Source organism: Capsicum annuum, chromosome 10, assembly GCF_002878395.1.
Source record: "Capsicum annuum cultivar UCD-10X-F1 chromosome 10, UCD10Xv1.1, whole genome shotgun sequence".
In the NCBI taxonomy this organism is placed as follows: Eukaryota; Viridiplantae; Streptophyta; class Magnoliopsida; order Solanales; family Solanaceae; genus Capsicum; species Capsicum annuum.
Genome location: NC_061120.1, coordinates 15800025 through 15826607, shown reverse-complemented (window position 1 = coordinate 15826607; position 26583 = coordinate 15800025). Strand labels below are relative to the sequence as shown.

At 36.5% G+C, this 26583-nt stretch overlaps 1 protein-coding gene across 1 annotated transcript; it reads right to left on the bottom strand.

Moving 5' to 3' along the window:
- Positions 1-2097: 2097 nt before the first annotated feature.
- On the bottom strand, positions 2098-23385 carry LOC107845334 (guanylate-binding protein 4-like). Its single transcript, XM_016689600.2, has 14 exons — positions 22943-23385; positions 10745-10906; positions 10074-10139; positions 9788-9931; positions 9586-9699; positions 9255-9356; positions 8958-9143; positions 7677-7766; positions 7478-7612; positions 6076-6198; positions 5884-5969; positions 5196-5808; positions 4967-5044; positions 2098-3586 (listed from the first exon to the last, which is right to left on the bottom strand). Exons 1-14 carry the CDS (start codon positions 23207-23209, stop codon positions 2537-2539), a joined length of 3216 nt encoding a protein of 1071 aa, XP_016545086.2. The 5' UTR covers positions 23210-23385; the 3' UTR covers positions 2098-2536.
- Positions 23386-26583: the final 3198 nt, after the last annotated feature.

The window sequence follows — 26583 nt, the reverse complement described above, 5'->3', positions numbered from 1 at the left end:
TCTGTTTCTAAATTTTGCTAAGGTATGCAAGACAGAGTATTTGATGAGGGTCTTAATCTTAATAATTCATATTTTAATTATTATATTTGTTTGTTTGTTTAGATAGGGATATTGAAAATAATATGAGTATCTTCTTTTTTCTTTTATTTTGATGACACACATATTTAATCATTTTCCACATTAGCCAGGGACAAATACTCTATAATTAACTAAATATATATATTCATTGTCCTTGCAAATTCAAAAAATATTCGATTTATTTCGAATACAAATTTTGTGTCAATGTATTAATATTTATCTCTTCATTTAAATAAAATATTATATTTATCTAAGCGGTAATTGAAATTACACATAATTTATTTTTATAATTAAATATTTATGTATATTTTTATAAGAATAAAAATTCACGTGCAACGCACGTATTCTAAACTAGTATGCTTAAATATTGAAATCATTATATAACACCACAACTTATTTTTACTAAATTACATAAAATTCTTATTCTTTTTATTAATTATCTAATTTTAAAAAAAAAAAAAAAAAACAATCGAATACATCCACAAACTCATAAATTTTTGGATGTATAATTTTAATTATGTATTTTTCTTTGATCAAGTTAATGTATTATGTATCTCAACCAGAAAGTTTAAAAAACGGATGTATTACATTAATCAAAATTATGTATTCCGATGCTAATTATGTTCAAAAATGAAGTAATTAACTGTTTCATTCTTAAATTCATATCTCAACTTCAAAATTATGTATCTGGATGCTAATCATCTATTCGAAAATTATAAATAAGAGATTGTTTGTAATATAATAGTTAAAGGATAAAGTTGTTGAAATTTACTTTAAGTTTTTCATAATAAGTCGCAAGGTTTTCTACTTTCACGAATGTATCTCTTGCTTACGTGAGTTTTATCCGCCTTAAGCTAATTAACTATAAAACTAGTTTTTTTGGAGACTCGATTTCAAAACCTACAAATGTGTAATTTTGCAGACTCAATTGCAAAAAATTCCAAACAAATGTCAATCATATCAAACCAATGCCAACCAATTTGCAGAGGACTATTGGAAATATTTTGGATGGACTTTTAACTTTGAATCTTGTAATGCTACTAGCAGTGTTGGATTCCAACCAGAATTATTTTTGCACCGATAAATATTTATTTGTCCTTAATTAAAGATTTTGAGTTTGAGTCTCACTAAATATAAAATTATCTTGTTTGAAAATATTTTATCCCTGAATATAAGATTTTTTAATATAAATTTAAATTTAATCAAATTTCTTATGAACACCAAGTGAAAAAAAAAAAAGTCCTCGAATATTATGGGATGTTGCTGACTAAAAAGGAATAGAGTCAAATTAATTGAGATATTTATTATAGTACTATGAATATGTGTGTAGAAAAATAAACTAAAATGTTAAGGGAACCAATAATGAATTAATGTCCCATTACATACATAGAAAGTATCCATCAGACACTCCTAGAAACCTGTCACAATTTATGAACATTTGTCCTACAATTACTATTCTTATCTTAGTGATTTGTAAGTAGGATCAAAATCTGAACAATGGCACCGACATAACCTATATCAATTATAGTGATAGTTTGACTAATTATCAACGTAGTGCGGTCGTTTGGTGTGAGGTATAAGAGAAGTAATTCCGGGATAAACTAAAGTATCATTTTATTCCATGTTTGGTTGAAGGGATTAATCAATACCGAGATAAGTTATCCCATCATTTACACCATAGTGATGGGATAACTTATCTCATAGGCATGGTGGAATAAGTTATCCTGGGTAATCCCGGGATAACTAATCCTAAAATTAATTATCCCGGAATAACTATTTCCCGACCAAACGACCCACCAGTTCAATGTACTAATTCACTCTGTCGAATATGCGTTCTTTATCTATTCTCAGAGCAAAAAGATATAAATAAATGTAGTAGTTTTTTTCCAAATTAGATAAGTAAAAGTAGTCATCTATTTTCAGAAACTGAACAAGTAAAAGTAAAAGTAGAAGAAGGAAGTCTGACAAAGTGAAAGGAAATGAGGCATAAACTCAAAAAAGAGAGGAGAGAAAACCTAATAACATAATAGTACTAATCACGAGGATTAAGTACTAAACATCAACTTCACTAGTCACTAACCATCAATAACTGCACAAATGGAGAAAGAAAGAGAGAATATGAGGAAGGTTTGGTAATTTCACATCTGACTTTCAAAAACTCTCTAAAGTCTAAACCATATCTTCCTAAAACCGCCACACAAGGAAAGCTCAAAAAATATCCCAAGTTAGAGAATACACACCAGAATGAAAAATATTATGTCACACGAAAGCCCCGATAGCAGCAGCAGCAGCATATAGCAAGCTTGTGAAGCCACGTAACAGGGATATAAGCCCCCCTATAGAACTTAAATGATGTTTTGAGGATGCCAGCACCCAAATATTTAATCCAGAAGTTGTATGCCTTTTGCCTATAACTGAGATACTTACAACCTTTCTACACAACTCCGCATGCTGAAAGCTATGATTTCTGGAGTATACATTTCTCATACAAAGCTAGGATATCCTTCTTGTTTGCATTCTTCAGTTGGAGTAGTTCAGCCCCAAAATTATGTTTCGTGAGTTCCTGCTTTAGTTTCTGCACTGTAAACTTCGTATAATCCTCATCACCATTTGTTTGTTGACTATGAGCATTGTCATCTCCCCTGAATACAGAACCTCCATCTTCTGGTGGGGAAGAAAACTTCAAGGGACTGGTTGTACTCTTGGACCTCTTATTTCCTCTTGTTGGTCTATCATTTGTATCCATGTCATGGACAGATTCAAATCCAGCTTCGTATTCATCTATCCTGCCACGTTTGCCATGGGAAGCAGTTCTAAGTTTGCTATCCAGTGCAGTTTCATTCAGCCGAACTGCAGTTAACTGTTGTTGAAGAAGATCTAGCTTTCCTTGAGTAGCTTGCAACTGAACAGAGAGTGCTTCCGACCTATTGTTTGCTTCAGCACATGCTACGCGCTCAGTCTCCAATAGACTTTCAAGGACTTGCACAGTACTGGCCCTTTGTTCATTATTTGATTTCAGCAGCATCTCAATTTCTTTTTCTCTTTCTTCTACTCGAGCCTCCAGCATTGCAACTTTTGACCTTGCATCCTTCTCAGCACGATGATGCCTCCCTACTTCATCAGCCAAATCTTCTCTTTCCCTCTCTAACTTTTCAATAGCTCTGGCAGCCTTCTCAATCTGAGCTAATCTTTCCATAGCTAACCGCTGAATTTCATTCTTTTCTTTCAGGGCCGTAGCTGCTTCAGCCCTTGCTTTATCAGCCAGCTCAGTTGCCCTTTTTGCCTCTGTTTCAGCTGATTTATATCTATCTTGAACATCCTCAAATCTATCGAATTCCGACCGGTACTTCTGCTCCAGATGAACCTTTTCCTGTTCCAGAATCTTAGCTTCTCTTTCAAATGATTGTGCAGTAGCATTTGCATTCTCTAGCCTTTCAACCAATTCCTTGATTTCAACCTTTAAGGCTGACACTTCTAGGGCATAGTTCTTTACCTTTGAATCAGCAGTCTGTAAAAAGTAACAATCACAAAATAGTCATAAGTACTACTCTGCTTGTGATAATGGTAAGAATAGAATAGTGAATAGTATACTACTACTATCAATAAACAGTCACAATCCGAAACTAGTTGGGTACAGCCATGTGAATACTCTGAATCCATACTGCCGCATTAGGGAAACCATCAGTACTAATACCCATGTAAATCTCTTAAATAACCACACATACATAATGAGTGTCAGTATCCATATTTTTAGGTGACACACTACTTAAGTTATTAAACCGTTAAATAGAAGTCTACACTCAAATGCTAAAGCTAGTTCAGAGAGCCAAAACAAAAATACATCACAAGCTCAGGAAAACCACAAATACTAGAAGCATTACAATCTGCAGCTCAATTGGTCAGTCTCTACTATCTACTGGTCTTATTTTTATTGTGCACGGCGTTTGTACTCTCTTTCCAGCGAGCCCACTATAAGATAACAAAGAGTGGCCCCCTACCCACTACCCCCTCCCTGTTTTTTCACTCTTAGGGGTCGTTTAGTAGAGTGTATTGAAAAATATAATGCATGCATTAGTCAATATGTACTACTAATACCTTGTTTGGTACGTCTTTTTGCTTATGTATAACTAATGCGAGCATTAGTTATACTCTATTGTGTATTGAAGTGTGTATTAGTAATGCACTCCATTACCTACATATTAGTAATACAAAGACTTTTAACACATGCATCAACTTATTAAATGACCTTAATACCCCTCAATTTCCCACTCAAAATAATTCACAATTTCTTTTCCCGACATATTAATTTTCAGCAGTGAATCTTCTCAATTTACAACAATGAATAGATTTAAATAACGGCAACATATTTTTGCTTTGCTTCGAGGGTCTTTAAAAAGTTTTGAAGAAAATTCTTGAGACTTTCTTAATTTTACATCTTGTATTTTATTTTTGTTTCGATTATGTTAATCCGTCAGCATAACATTTCAACCGCAAAGACGAAGGTCTTGCAATTAATCCTAAATCTCTATATACTAATTCAACAATACTAATTATGTTTGAGATGGTAAAATACTTTGTTGAAAAAAAAGTGTACAAAGTCAAAAAAGGGTATTGTTTAAGCAAACACTTCTTTTATAGAAATTATGTAAGATATATTATTTCTTATACATCATATCAAATAATGTATAAGAAATAATACATGCATAACTATACAAGTATAACTAATACACGCATTACTAATGCAAGCATTAATAATACATTATATTATGCATTGTTCTTATACACTCTGCCAAACGACCCCTTTGCTCCATCCCACCCTCACCTTCTTTTCGTACACAAGATTAGTGCAAATGGAAGTTAAGTTGGTTTGGAAAGAGCAGAAACTCACCCTCAACTCCAAACTCAGTGTTGCTAAACGCTGCTCAGCCTGCTCAAGCTTAGATGTCTTGTCTTTTATTTCTTCTTCCTGCAGTTTCATGAACAAAGAGAACTTCAACTATCATATTGGAAAACTAAACGGGCAAAATCACAAAACAATATTTCAAGGAGGGAGGAGAAGAAAAATGAAACAAAGCAGCACATTTAATCTGAATCAATATGCATAGCAATATTATCACCTTATCAGACAGAGTGCTTGAAAATTCATCCCTTAAAGCATCTTCTCTCAATTGGGTTTCCTTGTTTGCGCGCTCTTGGGCAGATGCTGCCTTCTCAAGAGCAATCTTAACTTCCTTGACAGCAATGTCATATTTACGTTTCCACTCCTCCGCCTCCTCTTGAGCCGACTCAGCTTGTTCTTTGGCAGCAGCCAGCCTTGCTTCAGCAGCTGCAGTTCTGGACTTCAGAACAGATACTTCTGCACTTGATTGGTCTTCATCAGCCTTCTGCTTCAACAGAAGTTGTTCATATTTTCTTTTCCATTCTGCAGACTCATGCTTAGCTGAAGTGAACATTTTTGATAAGCTTGAATATCTCTCTTCCAATGAACTATATTTACTCTGCAAATTTGTGATACGACTCGTGTAATCATCTGCAAGCTGCTTCTTGACGTTGATGGCGTCTTCGTAACGCTTCAAATATTCGGATTTGTACTTCTCACTAGCTTCCAGTTGTTTGTTAAGTAAGTTCATCTTATCCTCAATGGAGCGGCATTTTAATGCAAGAGTAGTTTTTTCTGATCCAAGTTGGTCTGTTTGCTTCTTGATGAGATCAAAGAGTGGACCCTCCAAGCTGGAAAATCAATGTGAGATGAAATATTCATTTCCAATTGCAATTGTTCAAATAAATAATCGTTAATATACAAACCTTTGTTGTAAAAAGACGATCAATTTTCTCCACTTCTCAGGACCCTGACAAGTGGCTTCATACTTAGACACTAAACGATCAAGAACCTGCATGATATAGCATATGCATTTACGATGTTAGTAACTCAATAAGCCTGAATTCCAGTTTAGCCACCTAAAAATAGGCTGATATCTACAGTGAATAAGGGCTTACCTTAAGCACACTATCTATATTTGCATCAGGAGCATGGCAAGCTATCCTCAGATCCTTTTCCATGTCCCGTATGGCATTTGAACATTGGAGATAAGCCTCCCTAAAGGCATCCTTTTTAAGCTCCTGCTATCAACATAAAAACAGAATCAGCAATTAGGAAGAGCTATTCAGTACCATGGAGTAGATACTCACACCCATAAACATCCTGACAAAACTACCTACGTCAAAAAGTCATCCCATTTGATGAACCACGGAACTTTAATTGGATCCCAGACAGAATGTCAATGGATCGTCCATATGACATACAGTCAATATCATGTGGGCAAATGGCCTGTCTACAGATATATAAAACTGATAAGAACAGAACCGGTACTACACAAGGATAGGCACTCATCTAGGAAGAAACAAACTGAACACACACACACAGGCATCAACACATCTCAACTTTGACTCAATTATCACCTGCTTAGCAGAGAAAAAATTGTAAATGGAGAGAATTAAGATCCTTAATCCACAGTCATTTGTACGAAGAAAGAAGCAACAATATCTTGTAACAAGGCAATTGACTGAAAATCAATATTGAGATTTACTAGAATATTTCACCATTCCAAAATTTGTAAGTAATGAGAATACACAGACTAAGCAAAATAATTGTACACTTCCGCAAAATGCAGAACATTTGTACAGATTAATTAAGAATTCTGGTGAGTAGGAACTTGTCTTGGATGTGTCTTTCACTAAAACATTTATCTCTCTGTCTTCTCGTTTTTCAGAAATTCAAAATGAAGACCAGATGTCCTAATGCTGGAATTTCCAATAAAACTATCTTAACATTACCTATCAAAAAGAAGATCATGAAACCTCTAAGGCTCGACTTATGTGCAGAATAGGTTCTGCCATTCTATGGAAAACAGAACATACCCTCCATGAATTGCAAAATGAATCCACTTTTATAGATGAACACCTCCATAAAAGAAATCCCACTAATTTGCAGAAATTCAACACCATGTCATGAATTTCAAACTTTTACAAGTGAAACTCCAGGACCATGTCATGGAGTTCCACAAAAGCAGAGAAGATGGGAGTAGCGGGGGTCTCAGCTGCTTTTATAAGTTGAAGGTATTTTTGTCCAAATACTATTTCCCCATATAAAAAAGTGCCTAAATTTAAGTTAGTTTGAAGCTATGACTTATTTTCAAATAGCAGTCGTGAAAGTGGTTATCTGTGAATTTCCAGTATACCAAATTTCCTTTTAGTATTTGGAGAGGTAACTATGGAGTGGAATAAAAATTAATATTAGCTCATCTTCACTAGGGAATGTATTATGACACTCAAGTATGCTTATACCACTCATTCACTGCATCCTCAATATTTGAAGTAATGGCTGAAGGAAAAGCTTAACCTCAAATGCCTTTTTTATGAAATTTTGGAGACGCTTCTCATATTTCATCCTGATGGATCCGGCCCCCACAGCAGTAGAATTAAATTCTGCCATGGATTTTTGAGCTGCATCTTCATGTGCTTCTCTTAGTGCACCCTATAATGATTGAACTATTAGACGCAACCAGATATTGTTAAAACGACATTAGAGCAATACTTACTTCCTCCGGAGGCTTAGAACGATCAAATGAAGCCATGTATCTATCAGCAGCCAAATCATATGCCCTTTGACATTCAGCTTCCTCAACACTCTGCAGAAATCAAAAAAAGAAAACATCCATCGGCATTATAGTGCATAAGCTGGGTATACGGAGTGAACTAACGGAGTTAAATAACAACCATAAGATTCTACTAAAATCATTCACTTGTAGGTTTTTCATGTTGTTTTACTCTCTTTGAATTTCACTTGCCTTCTACTTTTCTTTTCCTTAAATTCAAAGAGGAATAGTTGATATCATAGGAATTCTGAAGATGACTAATTCACTTGTGCACGATGCGTGGTAAATAAAATAACATGCATGAAGTTGCCCAGCTCCGGCACCAAAGTGTGGTTACATATCGGCGGCATGTCAGCTATTAGAAACTTGCATGTCGCTCATCAAACATCAACTAGTGTCCAGACTATGTATTTTCTTTTTAATTTTTATACTCCATGTCCTTGAAAATGGACACCAAACAGAACCAAATGTGCCAGTTGTTCCCCAAATTAATAGTTTGAGCCATAATGATGAAACAGAGAGACAGAAATCTCATGCAATAACAAGAGACTACATAATTAAATTCCAAATTCTCAAGAAGGCTCACATTCAATGTAACTCTAAGAAGAGAAGAAGAACAAGGAGTAGCCTCCCAAAGCAAACACTTACATTGAGACATTTTGTTGACGTGTGATGTTAAGTTAGATGATATTTAAACCAGAACTATGGATCAACTTTTGGGTGATCTTGACTTAATTTGGTAAAATCCCTTCTTCATAGTAATCAGTATATTTTGACATTATACTTAATGAAATAACCAACATTTGCTGGAGAGGACCTGCAATTCTTCCAAAACTCGACCTGCAAAGCAAGCCTTGGGTCCAAAAAGAGGTGCAATCCCCTTGTTCCGATTAACGGAACAAGTAAAATAACGTTAAAAGTAGTAGGTTAGGCGCATTCTCTAGTATAAGACCTACATTTAAGATCTCTATTGTCCTTGTTCCTTCTATTCAGGGCCACTTTCTTGGTGTTAAATGTCAATCTAACTAATTATTGAGAAATAATCATGAAACAATAATCAGAGGTTTCTTATTTGTCACTCAGTTGGGTTGAAGGTGTTGGTGATGACAAAGAACAACGTTGCTCTTGGACACACCATTTGCACAGATACAAAGAAAAAGATCGATGATGGGAATAAGTTAAAACGAAAAAGCACTATATCTGCCACAAAAAAACATTGCTAACCTGCCATGAAGAGGTGATGGTGGGCACTGCACCATTGTTAAGAGCATCCAGGAAGGACTGAGTTATGCGAGCAAAGAGAGGTCCAGTCATAATAGTTGCTCCAACTTGCTTGGGTCTTGTCCTCTCAAAGACAAATCTTGTCAAAGCATCAAGACCTGCTTTAAACTCTGGCCTCAGGTTTTCCAACTGCATGTGAAAATTGATACCATAATTAGAATATTTAAAAGGGTTTCCACAATCAGAATACTCTACACGATAGTAGAGAATGGAACATGTGAAAGAAAATTAAGCACTTACTGGTATTTGATCTAGCCGTTGAAGTTCATTTTCATTGCTCAGAGGCCGCACAAGGGGGAAGCATTCTCTGTCAGGGAAAAGCGCACGAATGGAGTCCCTAATCTGCAGTCAGAAGTTCCAAATGGTTACCCAATCTACCGTTAGGAACTAACCCATTAGAAGGAAAAGAAAGATGGTTTCGAATTACATAAAAACGTGTACAAGGTCTTCTTTATTTTGAAGTAAAACGTGCAAGTTCAGGAAACCAGTTTTTTAACAGGGATAGTTATAATAAGAAATTGAATAATTATAGCATAGTAAAGCAAAAAGAACATTCATGTAAAATGAATACCTCGTTTTTAGCAGCAACATCTTTCCCGCCACCTTGAACTGGCCTCAAAGCAAGTTCAAGGTAGTCCCGCGGAGTTATTTTGCAGTTGTCCTCAACCAAATCCAAATAAAAATCCTTTTGCAGAAAAAAAAATTTTATTTAATAGTTTCACAAGCAAGCACAAAAGAAAATCTACAGTGATAATAAATAAATTTTGAATTACCCTAAGCAACCAAACGAAAATTGGAGAGAACTGTCCAAGCTCGGAAGCACTGGCCCTTCCTCCAGAGGCTCTAACACGAATATGTTTAGTCATTTCAGTGACAAGAGAGAGGCGGTCAAGTGCAGCTTCGTCAATACCACCCATCTAAATTGAAGGATTAAAGAGATTATCAGGACACCTAAAAAACAAACTGGCTGTAGCAACAAGGACATCCACTGAACCATGAGGGAAAAGGGGTAAGAATGGCATATCAAAAAAACGAGTTCCATGTTTGGGTGCTCCTAACCTGGTTATATACAAACATACTTGAAAGTAGGACCGCCAAGGAGAATATCTGAGTGCTATATGTTCCCTGTCAAACAGCAAAACAGAACAGAAATTTACAGAAGGAAAGAGCCATTGAAAGAAAGGATAGGAAGGGCACATGATGATAGGAATCAACAAGACATGTTCTGGGGCTATAGAACTAGTTCCTTTAGTTTGTAATGATTAGCAATACAAAATGTATAAGAATCAGTGTTGTGAAAGGTGTGCTTAAGACCTGAAGTGAGGCTCAAAATGTGTTGAACGCTTCACATCGCTAATGTGCACTACAGTGTCGTCATCAAGGTTTTAAGGCATACTTCTGGCCTCTTCTGAAGAGGCGACACTGAACGTTTGATACCTCACTTTATCGTAATCTTTTTGTTCAATTTTCTTGTTCATATATTTGACATCATGCTTATAATTATTAGGGGTGGACTAACATATATACTTGTATTTTTTATCCCTTGACGCATGTCTTCGCTAAAGCCCATGCTTTATTTGCACTTAAAGCCCCAACAAACCTTAGGGCTCTTATGCACTTTATGCTTTTGATAACAAGGATAAGACTAAAAATAAGTCATATAGCATTTGTCAGGTTAGTATCCTTCTTCAAAAAACCAATATTAAATATGTTGAAGGGTGGAAACTAACCGTTTGATCATAAGCATCAATTCCTTCTGTGTCCAACAGTAACAGGTTGTATTCTGCTCCATCAAGAGATGTTCTCCTTAAAGGTGCACTCCACAACCAAATACCTTTTGTGCATGGACGATGAGTTGCAGCCACTTGAAAACCACTACTCCTACCAAGAAGCTATTGGGCATACAACAGGCTCTCAGTTATATGTTCCCAGTAAAGTAGGAAGCAGCACTAAGTTACATATGGTAATTTACATGCAAAAGCATACAGCTACAAGTAAATAGTAAAGATAATTGTGATCTCATTGTAATATACCTTGTTCATAACATAAATGAATTGAGTTTCTAAAGAAACAGCCACTTTACTATAGCTTTGACTTATGAGTTGACAGCAATCTATGTATGAAATGTACAAGAAAACAATCTTTACACAGAGGATGACAAGATCACTGCATAAAACCAAAACAAAAAAGGAGTTGAAGAAGATCTACGAAGGAAACAGAATAATGTCATATGGTTAGTCAAAATGGTCTCCCTGCTAACATATCATTCCTGCAACTTCCCAACACATAAAACTAGATAAATCAGGAGTTGATTCGCAAACTGTATTCAGATTTCCGCTTCTCAGACAACAGATAAAGAATATTCATCTGCCATCCGAGGCGTAAACCCCTAAAATCTAGGAAACTCTATGCATCCACATATGGTGAACTCCAGTTGAAAGTTGAAAGTTGAAACTCTCCAAAACATAGTTTCTAATTCATCCATCCTTTTCATTATGGTTCATCTTTCTTTTGATCCCCAGAACAAATAGTTTTCCTCGACATTGGTCAGATGACCATGGTAAGCAGAAAATGACAGTGAATTTGATCCCCGAACTCCTAGGTATTATCCTTTTCTGAACCTTAGGAAATAGATTAGATGAAAGGAAGAAAACATTTCTGATAAACCAAACATTTTTTGGCTCGTGTAGAACACTCTAATGCGTCCTGATAAGCATGTTGAGCTAACATACAATAGTTCAGATTGCACACCATACATCCTTCAAACCAACCCATAAATATATTTCCCAACATTCTAATGCTAGAGTACTTAGTGAATTCTTCCAAACACATTTCTGCTCTAACTCTTTCTTTTCTTATTTTACGATATAGAATGCTATACGCAGCCCCCTACAAGTTTACTTCAGATAGATTGTATTTTATGTATAAGATTGGCATTCCCATTCTACGGTTACTTACAATTAGGTCGTGAGTTCCAAGCTGAGCAGTCTATAGTCCCATCGCACGTGAGAACATAGTTTTTTCCCATAGTTCCTGCTCTCCCTTGATTTAACTACAGAACTACCTTTAACTTTAAGTAAGACTCTAAACGCTCTGCCTATCTTTTGGATCAAGGCATAGTTGATGGTTGATTTATTGCCAATCGACTCTAACAGCTCTACCTATCTTTTGGATTAACTCATAGCTGATTGATTAGTTGATTTAATGTTATATATTTCCAGTTAATGTGCTTCATAATTCTAGTCATCAAACAATTACTCCCTCTGTCCCAATTTATGTGGTGCAGTTGAAATTTCGAGAACCAAGTTTTTCTTCACTGCAATTTCTTTATATGCCTTTTACAGTCCTTCAAATTGTTAACTATTGTGATTTATAGTACTTTTCACATTTTCTCAATTATATAAATTTTACTACAACAGAAAACTTACAGCATAAGAACATTCTTCTTTCCGTTTCAATTTATTTGACTGGTTTTGACTTGACATGAATTTAAGAAAGTAAAGAAAAGTTTTGAATCTTGTATTCTAAAACTAATAATATGTGGAATGTACCAAAAATGTCCTTCGATCTTGTATTTCGATGTGTGCCTTTAATAAGGGGAAAAGGGGAGGAAATTACAAGGTGGGAATCGAATCCTCACCAATAAGGTGAAAGCGCAGATAGTCAACCAATTGAATTGCTGAGATTTCTCTGGTATTAGACATGCCATATGGAAGTTAGAATTATAGAGTTGCCAAAAAAAGGCATTCTTTTTAAAATGGATTAAAAAGGAATGAAAAGCAAACAAACTGAAACGAATTTTTTCCCTCAATTTCTGCACTCGATGCTTTAAAAATCTACCTTTAACTTTAAGTAGGACTCCAAGAGCTCTACCTACCTTTTGAATTAAGGCATAATTGATTGACTGGTCAATTTAATGATTCGGAATCTCCAGAGCAATGTGCTTTCATAATTCTAGTCACCAAACAACTACTCCCTTCATCTTAATTTATGTGGCACGGTTGGAATTTCGATATTCAACGAAGTTTTTCTTTGACCAAAATTCTTTTATTATTCTTTTGAGTGCATTGTCTTGTCGCCCTTACTAGTAGTCGTAGGAATACTCTAGCAGTTTCTTATTCTTCAATTTCTATTGCTATCTATTTCATATAGTTCGATTATAGTATTAATTTAGAGTTGCAACAACTACAGGGGTATTAAGCTGTTGAGTCGCACTATAAAGATTGGAGAGAGAGTGCTTGAGCGGAGATTAAGGAGGGTTGTGTCTGTTTCGGAGAACCAGTTTGGATTTATGACTGGTCGTTCAACGACAGAGGCAATCCATTTGGTGAGGAGATTGGTGGAGCAGTATAAAGAAAGGAAAAGGGACTTATACTTTGTGTTCATCGACCTAGAAAAGGCGTATGATAAAGTTTCGAGGGAGGTTCTTTGGAGGTGTTTGGAGGTGAGAGGGGTCCAGTGGCGTACACCAGAGTTATTAAGGATATGTACGGTGGAGGGAAGACCAAGGTGAGGACGGCGGGAGGAGACTCAGACCATTTTCCGGTCGAGACAGGGTTGCATCAGGAATCGACTCTTAGTCCATTCCAGTTTGCGATGGTGATGGACGTGTTGACATGGAGTATTCAAGGCAAGGTGCCTTGGTGTATGCTATTTGCGGATGATATAGTGCTAATTGATGAGACGCGAGAGGGCGTGAATGACAAATTGGAGGTTTGGAGGCAAACCCTTGAGTCAAAGGGGTTCAGGTTGAGTAGGTCCAAGATGGAGTATTTGGAATGCAAGTTTAGTGACTTGAGGCAGGAGGACGATGTGGTGGTGAGGTTGACTCCCAAGATGTTTGTAAGAAGGATAGTTTTAAGTATCTTGAGTCTTTGATCCAGGGGAATGGTGAGATTGATGAGGATGTCACCAATCGTATTGGAGCAGGTTGGATGAAGTGGAGGCTCGCCTCAGGGGTGCTGTGTGATAAGAAAGTGCCCCTTAAGCTTAAAGGCAAATTCTATAAAGTGGCAGTCGGGCCGGCCATGTTGTATGGCGCGCAATGTTGGCCAGTCAAGCACTCCCACATCAAAAAAGTGAGGGTGGCGGAAATGAGGATGCTACGTCGGATATGTGGGCTTACTAGTGGGGACAGGATTAGGAATGAGAATATCCGGGAGAAGATAGGAGTGGCGTCGGTGGAGGACAAGATGTGGGAAGGAAGGCTGAGATGGTTTGGACATGTGATGAGGAAGGACGCAGATGCCCCAGTGCGTAAGTGTGAGAGACTAGCGTTGGATGGCTTCAGGAAGAGTAGAGGTAGGCCGAAGAAATATTGGAGGGAGGTGATCAGACATGACATGGAGCAGCTGCAGCTTACTGAGGATATGACCCTAGATAGGAAGGTGTGGAGGTCGCGGATAAGGGTAGAAGGCTAACGGGAGGGTGTGGGTTGTAGCAAGCCACCAAGAGAGATCTGGTGTAGCCGGGTTAGTAACCTTAGGTCTGAGTCTATAGGTGTCTATGGCGGCGAGTATGTGTTACTTATACGTGGGTATCCCTTTCATATTTTCTCAGTTGCTATCTGGTTATTTCGTGTTGCCTTATCTCTCGTATTTTCATATTGCTCTGATTTACTTTTTATTATTCCTTACGCCTTTTCTGTTATGTAATCCATCTCCTTGTCGCCTACTCTTCGTCTTGAGCCGGGGGTCTATTGGAAACAGCCTCCCTACTTCTTCGGAGGTAGCGGTATGGACTGCGTACATCTTACCCTCCCCAGACCCCACTTTGTGGGAACACACTGGGTTTGTTTGTTGTTGTTGTTGTTGTATAGTATTAATTTGTTGTAGTATTGTATCTGCTACTATATGATGTTTTTTTTAACTATCTATTGTCTCTTGTACTCCCATTACCACCACACCTTACCTCTCAGAGGTATAGTCTGCGTACACTCCATCCTCTTCAGACCCCCTTTTGTGGGATTACCTAGTATATAATTGTTGTTGTTGAATTAATGTGATTCATAGTATTTTTTTTTATAGTTTCTAAATATATAAATTTTATTCAAGAAACTTAATACATAGTTGCACATAACTTCCAAAATCCCAATTCCAACCAAAACTACATCACAAGCAAGCAAAACCCTAGCAATACCTTCACTTTCATTCTCATGCATAATTGAACAACAACACTAAACTAAAACCCTAAAAACATAACTAAAAATAAATACAAAAAAGACTTTAATTGTACTAAAATATTATCGGATTAAGCATAAAGCTCTTGCCTTGACAAGCGCAACCAAAAACCTAAACCTTCTAAGTCCAAGTTCACAGTCAAAATTTAAAATTTTCAATCTCGAAATTCCAACAGTGCCACAAAAATTGGGACAGATGGGAATGAATAGTTGACCACCAACTTCCAAAATCCCAATTCTAACCAAAATCACAGCACTAACAAGCAAATTTAGATTTAACAAACAATAACACGCATTTGTTTTTATTATGATTCAGATGTCTGAATCTAAATGCACATCTGAATGATTAAGATTTTGTCTCTAGATCTAAAAACTGAATGATTAAAACTATTTGTTTTTTAACATCTGATTGTGCAAAAATTTTTTATTTGTATATATAATAAAAAATATAATTCAAGTAAAAAATTAATTATATATTAAGAGAATATTTGAATTAATACAACAAAATTATTATTTGATTGAAAAAAAATATTTATGTTTGCTGGTGATAGCTGAGATGGTTTGTACTGGTGGTGGTGGTAATGATTGATGTTAGTGACTAGTAATGTTGGTGGTGAGAGTTGTGATGGTAGAGATAGTTGGTATTGTAGTGATTGTTATGAAGGTGAAGATAGAAACGGTGGTGGTGGTTGTGATGTGAAGTTGGTTGATGGTAGTTTTTGGAGGTATTGATTACAACAACAACAACATACCCAGTGTATTCCCACCTAGTGGGGTATGGGGAGGGTAGAGTGTACACAGACCATACCACTACCTCAAAAGAAGTAAAGAGGTTGTTTCCGATAGACCCCCGACTTAGGACCATTAACAGTATAACCAATACAAAAAGTAAGCGCATATAAACTAGTAGAGTACACAAAACAAACTAACAGTATAACAAACACAAAAGATAAGTGCACAATAAACTAGTACGGGATGCAAAAGAAGCCAACACAACTAGCCCCAAAAACTACAGCCACAACACTACGAACCAGAAACTCTAGACCCAAAGGAGCACTCCCCTATTACTACCGTTGCGCTCCCACCCTCTAACCTTCTACCCTAATCCGTGTCCTCCACACCTTCCTATCAAGGGTCATGTCCTCTGTAAGCTGTAATTGCTTCATATCATGCCTACTCACCTCCCTACAATATTTCTTCGGTCTACCTCTAGCCCGCCTAAAACCATCCATAGCCAGAGTCTCACACCTCCACACTGGAGCATCAGGACCCCTCCTCATCACATGCCCGAACCAACGTAGCCTCACTTCTTGCAACTTATCCTCTACCAAGGCAACTCCCACCTTCTCCCGAATAATCTCATTCCTCACCCTATTTTTCCTGGTATGTCCACACATCCATCGCAACATTCGCATCTCTGCCACCTTCACCTTTTGGATGAGAGAGTTCTTAACTGACCAACACTCCGCTCCATACAACATAGCCATCCATACTACCACTCTGTAGAACTACACTTTAAGCTTCGGGGGCACCTTCTTATCACAAAGGACTCCCGAAGCGAGCCTCCACTTCAACCACCCTGCCCCAATACGATGTGTGACATCTTCGTCAATCTCACCATTACCCTGAATTATAAACCCCAGATACTTGAAACTCTCCCTCTTCTGGATGGCCTGAGAGTCTAGCTTCACAACCACTCCATCTTCTTGCGACATATCACTGAACTTACACTCCAAGTACTCCGTCTTGGTTCTACTTAACCGAAAACCTTTAGATTCAAGCGTCTGTCTCCAAATCTCCAACTTATCATTAACTCCACCCCGAGTCTCGTCGATCAAAACCACATTATCTGCAAATAACATACACTAAGACACCTCCCCTTGAATATCTCGCGTCAAAACATCCATCACCAAGGCAAATAGAAACGGGCTAAGAGTAGATCCCTGGTGCAACCCTATCAAAACTGTAAAGTGCTCCGAATCTCCACCTACCGTCCTCACACGAGTCTTCACACCATCATACATATCCTAAATCAACTTAATGTACACCACGGGCATCCCTCTAGCCTCCAAGCACCTCTACAGAATCTCCCTGGGAACTCTGTCATATGCCTTCTCTAGACCAATAAACACCATGTGCAAGTCCTTCTTCCTCTCTCGAAACTGCTCCACTAATCTCCTCACAAGGTGAATGGCCTCAGTGGTCGAGCGACCAGGCATGAAACCGAACTGATTCTCAGAGATCGTCACGATCCTCCTCATCCTCAACTCTATTCATAGTATGATTCAACAACTTAATACCTCAGTTGTTACAACTCTGAATGTCTCCCTTGTTCTTATACACTGGAATCATCGTGCTCCACCTCCACGCTTCAGGCATCTTAGCAGCTCTAAAAATAATGTTAAACAACCTTGTCAACCACTCCAGACCTGCCCCGCTAATGCTATTCTAAAAATCTAATGGAATCTCGTCTGGCCCCGTCGCCCTACCCCGTCGCATCCTGCGAATAGCTCCCTTGACCTCCTCAACCTCGATACACCTATAAGAACTATAATTGCGACCCTCCTCAGATATCTCTAAGTCTCCCAACACAGAACCTTTGTCCCCCTCGTCGTTTAAAAGTTTATGAAAATAGGACTGCCACCTCTCCCTAATGAGGGCATCCTCAACGGCATCCTCAACCAACACTATACCATCCTCTCATTTGATGCACTTCACTTGGTCAAGGTCACGAGCCTTTCACTCCCTGGCGTTGGCCATCCTATACAACTTCTTTTCTCCGCCTTTCTTCTCTAAAACCGCATACAAACTCTCAAAAGCTGTTGTCTTAGCCATCATAACCGCTTACTTAGCCTCTCTTCTAGCTACCTTATGCTCCTCCTTATTCCTCTGCCTTTCCTCATCATCCTTGCTCCCAACCAACTTAGCAAAAGCCATCTTCTTAGACTCCACCTTTCCCTTGACCTCTTCGTTCCACCACCAGTCTCCTCGATGTTTATCAGATCGACCTCTCGAGACACCCAACACCTTTCTAGCGGTCTCCCTAATGCAACTGGCAATCGTCTCCCACATATTATCCACACACCCTCTACTCTCCCAAGACCCCTACTCTTCAATTTCAAAGCACTAGCCAAAGTCAAGCTACCCCACTTAATCCTGGGTCGTGCCTCCCCACTTCTCTTCTTTTTGCCTTTATTGATAACCAAGTCCATCACAACAACCTATGTTGGGTCGAGAAATTCTCGCTAGGTATGACTTTACAGTCTTTACATAGTGCTCTATCCCCTTTTCTAAGAAGCAAAAAGTTTATCTGAGTCTTGGTCACTGAACTACAAAATGTAATAAGGTGATCCTCCTCCTTCGAAAAGCTCGAATTTGCTATCCACAACCCAAAAGCCCCAGAAAAATCCAACAGAGAAGCTCCTCCTTCATTCCGCTCACCAAAACCGAAACCGCCATGCACATCATCATACCCTCTCGACAAAGACCCAATATGCCTATTGAAATCCCCTCCCACAAAAAGCTTCTCAGTGCTCGGGATGCTCCTCACCACATCATCTAAACCTCCCAGAATTCCTTCTTCTCCTCTTCGTCCAAACCTACTTGCAGGGCATAGGCACTAATAACGTACATCGTAACCCTCCCATGACCAACTTAATAGACATCAGTCTATCACTAACTCTTTACCTCTACCACCTGCTCCCTAAGATCTTCATCTACTAAGATACCTACCCCATTTCTATGTCTCACGCTACCCGAGTACCACAAATTATATCCATCCACATCTCTTGCTTTAGTGCCTACCCATTTAGTTTCCTGAACACACGCTACACTAACCCTCCTCTTTCTAAGAATCTTCACCAGCTCTATAGACTTACCTTGCAAAGTACCGATGTTCCAAGACCCAACTCGCAACCTAGAAGCTCCCTTATCCCACCTAACCTTACTAACCCTAGCCCCTAACCCCAAACTCGAACCTAGACCCGACCCAAACCCAACTCCCTAAACCCCAAGCCAGACCCAACATCTCCTAACCCTGACCCTGACCCTGACCCCGACCCCGACCTATGACATGACCCTAGTCTACCATCGCCAATCACAGCAACTATGCAACAAAGGGGGATCAAGATAAGGTAAAAGGGCACACTAGAGCTAGGGGATAAATACAAATCAACCATCGACTCAAAACAAACCTAAATTTAACATACACAAAATTTGTACACAACAATAGTCACTCTTCTAGAATCTAATTTTTTATGAACAAATAATGACTCGTGAAAATTGCCACTATGCTCCAGCAAATTCAAGCACATATTAAATCGCAGACCATATTAAGTAGGAAAAAAAAATTAAAATCAATAATAAGCGAAATAAAACTCACCGTTAGAGTCAAAAGAGATGATGAAATCGTCCAGCAATTACGGAGATTGGCGTTGGGATTAGGGTTACTGGATAGTGGCGGGTCGGGTACACTCTGAATCCGATTTGGAGGTATTGATTACGATGGCTGAAAAATGAATGTATGATGTTTGACGATGTGTTGGTGGTAGTTGGAGACGCTACTAATTGTGATGGTGTAGATGGTTGTTAGTGGAGATAGATTGTACTGATAGTAGTGGTTGAAGTGATGGTAGAGGTGGTGATACCAATGACAATGATAGTGGTGGTTGCCGAAGAATGTGCGGAGGTTGATGATGTATTAGTGGTATTTAGCGATGGTGCTAGTTGTGATAGATGAGTTGGTCGGTAGTAGGGATTAATCGGTAGTGGTTGATGATGGTGGTGGCATTGGAATTGGTGTTAGCGTTGGGGTGGCGGTAACGGTAGGAGTGTGCAAAAACTAAACCGACCAACAAACCAAACCGATAAAAATGTTATTGGTTTATTGTTATTGGGTTAACGATTTTTAACGGTTTTATATAAAAAAATTATTGGGTTATTTAGGTCAAATTTGAGTATTCTTGTAAATTAAAACAAATTATGTAGGATTTTGGTTGTAACTTAGATTTGGTTTTTTTTCATGTTAGTTACTATTTTTTATATTTTATGAGTATTTTCTTATCAGTAAACCGAAAATCGAACCATTAAGAACTAAAAACCGATAAATCGATAAAAAATATCTTATTGATTTGATTATTGATTCAACATATTTAGAAATTGAAAACCGATAAACCAACCGATAATACATAAAACCGAAACGACCGATGCCCACCCCTAGGTAACGGTGTATATAATTAGAATAATGGAGGTGGTAGGTTTTGTAGCGGCTGACAATAGTGGTTGGTAGCGATATTGATTATCAATGGTGATTGTGATAGTGAAAGTGGTTGGTTGTGGCGGTTGGTAGTTGACAATGGTGGTGGTGACAGAGGTGGTAGTGGTGGTGACTGGTGATTGTGGATAGAGTGGTGATGAATATTATCCAACACAAGAATACCTCTTAATGATATTAAGACTTGGTTCCAAATCTGAACGATTAAGACCTATTAAGACGTACTAAGAGCTAAAAACTTAATAAAAAACAAATGCACTTAATAGTTTGAAGTCTGAACCATTCAGATTCAGACATCCATTAAGTGTAAACAAATGGGGCCTAAGCTACAAGCCCTAAGGAACATAAATAACTTAAAGCAATACAAAAGGCTTCAATTTATTAAAATTTACCTGCTTAAGTATAAAGCTCTTGTCTTGACGGGCCCGACCACAAACAGAGACAATAAATGAATCTTATTTCAAAAAACTTAATGCTTCTATGCCCGAATTCACAATCAAAGCTTAAAAGTTTCAATCTCAAAATTCCAACTGTGCCACAAAAATGGATCAAAGGATGAATACAGTTGACCACTAACAAGCAAAAACTATAACAATACCATCACTCTCATTCTCAGTCATCACCAAACAATAACACCAACCTAAAAACCCTAAGCAACATAATTAACTTAAAAAAGTACAAAAAAGGGATTCAATTTACAGGGTTAAGTATAAAGCTCTTGCCTTGACCGTAACTAGAGTTGTTATTGTAATTTACAGTACATTTTAAGTAGTTTACAAATATATAAATTTTAATTTCAAAAAACTTAAACCTTCTATGTCCAAATTCACGGTCATTCATTTGACGAGGGAAGCCCTGAAGTACTGAATTAATTAAATGGAAAAGGGTCAAAAACACCCCAAAATTATTTGAAATGAAGCAAAATACTCGTTGTTGGTTTTTTGGCTCAAAAATACCCCTCCGTTAAATTTTTAGCCCAAAAATAACCCCCTCTCTAATGGTTGAACACCAAGCATGCCACATGGACGAAAAGGCCAATTGGACAGTCCAAGCTAGCGTCCACAAGCAAATCCCTCACTATTAGTCCATCAACCCACTTATAATAACCATCAGCCCAATTTTAAAACCCTACCCGACCCGGACGAAGAAGTAAAACTATTAGATGGGTATATATCGATCAGCAGCCCTCTTGTAAAATTGTTGAAGGTTCCACGCCAGACTTCAAAATCTGTCTTCTGGCACTTAGTTTTCAGCTTATATCATAGCCTCGTGTTCATTATATATAGTGGTCTGTGGAAGTCTTTTCACCAGTACACAAGCTGCTTTGGCTACTTCTTGTAACAACATTCCATAAGAGAACCAAAACCATCTTTTCTATTCATTTAGAAGAGAATAAGTTGATGTAGTTTTCTGTTATTCCCTAATGTGTTAAGTGCATTGCTAACAAGTCAGTGGTGTTATTTGGTTTGTTTCTTTTACTTTTGGTGGTGTAGAAAATTCGCTTAAGGAGGTCAATCCAAACAACTTGTAGTCGACTATATGAATCCTCACTATCTACACCTCCGATCATTGTTGTCCCGTATTGATTAGAGGTTGAAGGAATGCATAACATTATTAGACCTACTTTGTTGGCAGAATTCAAGCTCCAATGTTAAATAAGAATGTAAATGATTGTACTAAAGAATTACCAATTAATTAGCTCTTGGTAACAGAACAATTCCAGAGTAGCAAGCTCACATTAAGCTTTGGTTCATGACATTTCGCTTCACCAGTTTCACAAAACCCTAGACTCATTGTCTTTTTTTTTTTTTTTTGGGGGGGGGGGGGGTGTTTGCTATGTCCAAATTCACAGTCAATATTTAAAAATTCCAACTGCACCATGATACTTTGTCCAGATGGAACGTATTATTGACCATTAACTTCCAAACTCCCAATTCTAACCAAACTACAACACTAACAAGAAAAAGCCCTAGCAACACCCTCGCTCACATTCTCATACATAATCAAACAGTAACACAGCGTAATTTTACAAAGAAATTAAAGCTTCTATATCCAAATTCATAGTCAAATTTTAGAAGTTTCTATCTCAAAACTCTAAATGTGCCAAATGAATTGGGACAGATGTGTAAATAGTAGACCACGAACAAGCAATACCCTCACTCTCATTCTCACATGCATAATCAAGCAATAACACAAAATAACTGATTAAAAAAAAATACAAAAAGGCTTTAATTGTATAATTAGCTATTATAATTTGTAGTACTTTTACTTAGTTTTCAAATATATAAATTTTAATTCATCACTTAAAAAGCTCCTCTGTCCAAATTCACAGTCAAAGTTTAAAAGTTTCAATCTCGAAATTCCAACTGTACCACAAAAATTGGAGCAGAATCGAGCAATAACACTAAATACAAACCCTAAGCAACATAATTAACTAAAAACAATACAAAAAAGGCCTAAATTGTACTGAAATTTTACCTGATTAAGTATAAAGCTCTTGCCTTGACGAGCGCGACCACAAACGGAGACAATTCCAACAGGCTCTTTAACTAGTTGAAGTATCGCAAGTGCTTCGGGATCGATCTGGAACTTCCCTTTCTCGTCGCAGTACACGAAACGGATCGGTCTCGCCGGACCAGCGGCAATGTTGACGGATGAGGGAACGGAGGACTGCGGCGGCGATGGTGACGGAGATTGTTGCGGCGGCGAGTCCCCGGCGGAACCTCGGACGAATAGCCTCCTCATTGGTAGTGTAGTAGTAGAGAGCGCGAAGAGAGGACAGAGAATTTGACTAGAAAAAGAGGGAAAAGGAATCGTCGAATCGGTGCGAGGAAAATGATTTGTTTTAAGTGCTTCATAAGGTGTTTCGAGGTAAAACCTTAGCACTTATCCGGTGTACTAGTTTAAGGAGTCATTTATTTGCGTTTAATGGAGTTTTGAATTTGAATAATTCAAATTATCCGGTGTACTAGTTTAAGGAGTCATTTGTTTGCGTTAAATTTTTAACTCTTAATAGGTTTGAAGATGTATTTTAGTATTGGATAATATTCACCGTCACTCTATTCGTAATCATTAGTCACTATCTCTACCATCACCATCATTGTCAACCACCTCCACTATCACAATCACCATCGACAACAAATATCACTATCAATCACTATTGTCTACTGCTACCACACCTACTTCCTCTATTATTCTAATTATATTTATCGTCACCACTGCCGTTAATAGCACCACCATCATTAACCACTACCGATCAATTCCTACTATCGACCAACTCATATAGCACAACTAGCACCACCACTAACTATCACTAAAATATCACAAACTCCACACATTTTTCGGCAGCCACCACCATTGTCACTAGTAACGCCACATCTATAATCACTTCAATCACTATCATCGCTATAATTTATCTCTACTGACAACCATCTCCACTATCACAGTCAACAATACCTCCAACCAGCACCAACACATCATCAACCATCATTCATTCATTTTTCAGCACCAACACATCATCAACCATTATTCATTCATTTTTCAGTCATCACATCAATACCCCCAGCTACTAACATCAAGTAATGTCACATCACAACCACCACCGCTATTATCAACCGCCACCATCATAACAATTACTACAATACCAGTCATCACAACTATCACCACTAACATTACTTATCACTAAAATCAATCATTGTCACCACAACCACCATTATAAATCATTTTCACTATCACTAACAAACATAAATATTTTTTTAATTAAATAATAATTTTGTTGTATTAAATTACATCCTTTTCTGATATATAATTAGTTTTTTATTTGAATTATATTTTTTATTTTATTATATATACAAATATTTTTTTTTTGTATATTCAGATATTGTAAAACAAACAATCTTAATCATTTAGTTTTCAGATCTAGAGACAATATATTAATCATTCACACGTGCATTCAGATTCAGACGTCTGAATCTAAAAAAAACAAATGCACCCTAAATGTATATAGTTAATTAACAATAAATGAATATCAAAAGAACAAATTATTATGTATACGTTATATTATTAAGTTAAAAATTTTAAAAATCAACACTAATTGTAAGACAAAAAATGTACATGAAGAAGAACGCGACAATTCACCATACATTTTTTAATGTCCCTTCTAATTATTATAGACATGTGAAATATATTAAAATATACTTTAATCTTGTAGTTTTAAATATGTTGTATGAAAATTTAGAAATAGCGAATTTAAAAAAAGAAATTGAAATGAACTAAGATATTTGTGTTCTGGAGTATCTCTTTCATATGCTAAAAAAAAATAAGATATTTGTGTTCTAGAGTATGTAAGTATATGAGAAGATATTTTTTTGTGTAATTTCTTTTACACCGACCACTGATTGAGTCAACAAATACTCTTTCTTTTGAGAGTTTTTAGATAACATGAAGTGACTGAAAAGTAATGGTACACATAATTAAACACTTACAATGAGCAAGCACACATGAATTTATTATTTCATTTATTCCTATTTTTTCATGTATTATATCTTTGATATTTTCTCCAAGTTCACTCAGTAAAGACATAGTTCTTGATCATAATATAAGTTACTATCACTTTATTCTATTACACTTCAATATCTTGGCAACCTTGGAATTGAACAATAAGTTTCAAGTCACCCTTAATAGAGAGGACTTAACCTTTAATATGAATTTTTTTTATGTGAATTCAAATTCAGTTGAGTTCCAATGCAGATATTGAACACTTCAAATTGTAACACAAATAAGTAAATAATAAAAAAGAGAATATATGTATACAAATTTACATCAAAATAAGAAAAAATTCTCAAGTTCACCTTAAATTAAAAGGAGCAATTCTCGAAATTGTTGATGGCCGCTTTATACCTACAACCAGTGATTAAAAAAATTTAATGATAAGCCAAACAACTAATAAATAAAAATCAAATCCCCTAAAAACCTAATCCCATGAATAATCCTCACAACATAGTACACGTAGTTTTCTAATCATAAATCATAGATAATAAAATCTTTAATTAATAAGATAACTAATTATTATGAATTCAGAATGACCTATCAATTTTTCGTACCGAAATGCGACGATTCAAATAATTTATCCAAAATTATAAATAAGTCAATTTCGTTACTAGCTATCATGAATTTCAAATGACCAACTAATTTCTCATGACAAAATGCGATGATTTAAATAACTTATCCAAAATTATAAATAAGTCAATTTCATCACTAACTATCATGAATTCTGAATGACCAACCAATTTCTCGTGAAAAAATGCAACGATTTAAATAATCTGTCAAAAATTGTAAGTAGTTCAATTTCAAATCACTAATTGTATATGAAATACTATAAACAAAACTCACAAAGGAATTTCTCAATTTATAATTGTTTATCGAAAATACATCATTTACTATTGTGAATTTCAAAATCAGTCTAAAATTTTAGAAAACATACCTCTGGACAAATCCAACTCCAGAACTTGCAATTTTGATAAAGAATATGAATGATATATTTATGGTGGAAAGCATAAGAGAAAGTAATAATCTAATCATTAAGATCTACTTTAAAAGAAAAATTCGTAAAGAAAGAAAATCTAGAAATACAGAAGCAACATTAACAATAAAGTTCATGAATAAGATTGCGCAATAATATTTATATATATATATATATATATATATATATATATATATAGAGAGAGAGAGAGAGAGAGAGAGAGAGGGGACCCTAAACCCAAAAAAAAATTAAAAAGTAAATATTGTCTAAACCAAAAAAGAACTAACAAAAAAAAGTAAATATTATAAATTTAAACACCTAAAAGAAAGCTAAAACATGAAAATCTTTTAAAGTCTCCTACTTAGAAAAAACATTACGTAAATCACATAAAAGAAGAAGTTTAAAATGACAAACAGAAATAAAAGTCATTTTTTATGAAAGTGACTTCTCTAATTATAAAATACATTATTTATTACTGTGAACTTTAAAATTATTCTAAAATCTTAGAAAACATACCTCTGGACAAATTCAATTCAAGAACCTGCAATTTTGATAAAGAATATGAATGATATATTTATGATGGAAAACATAAGAGAAA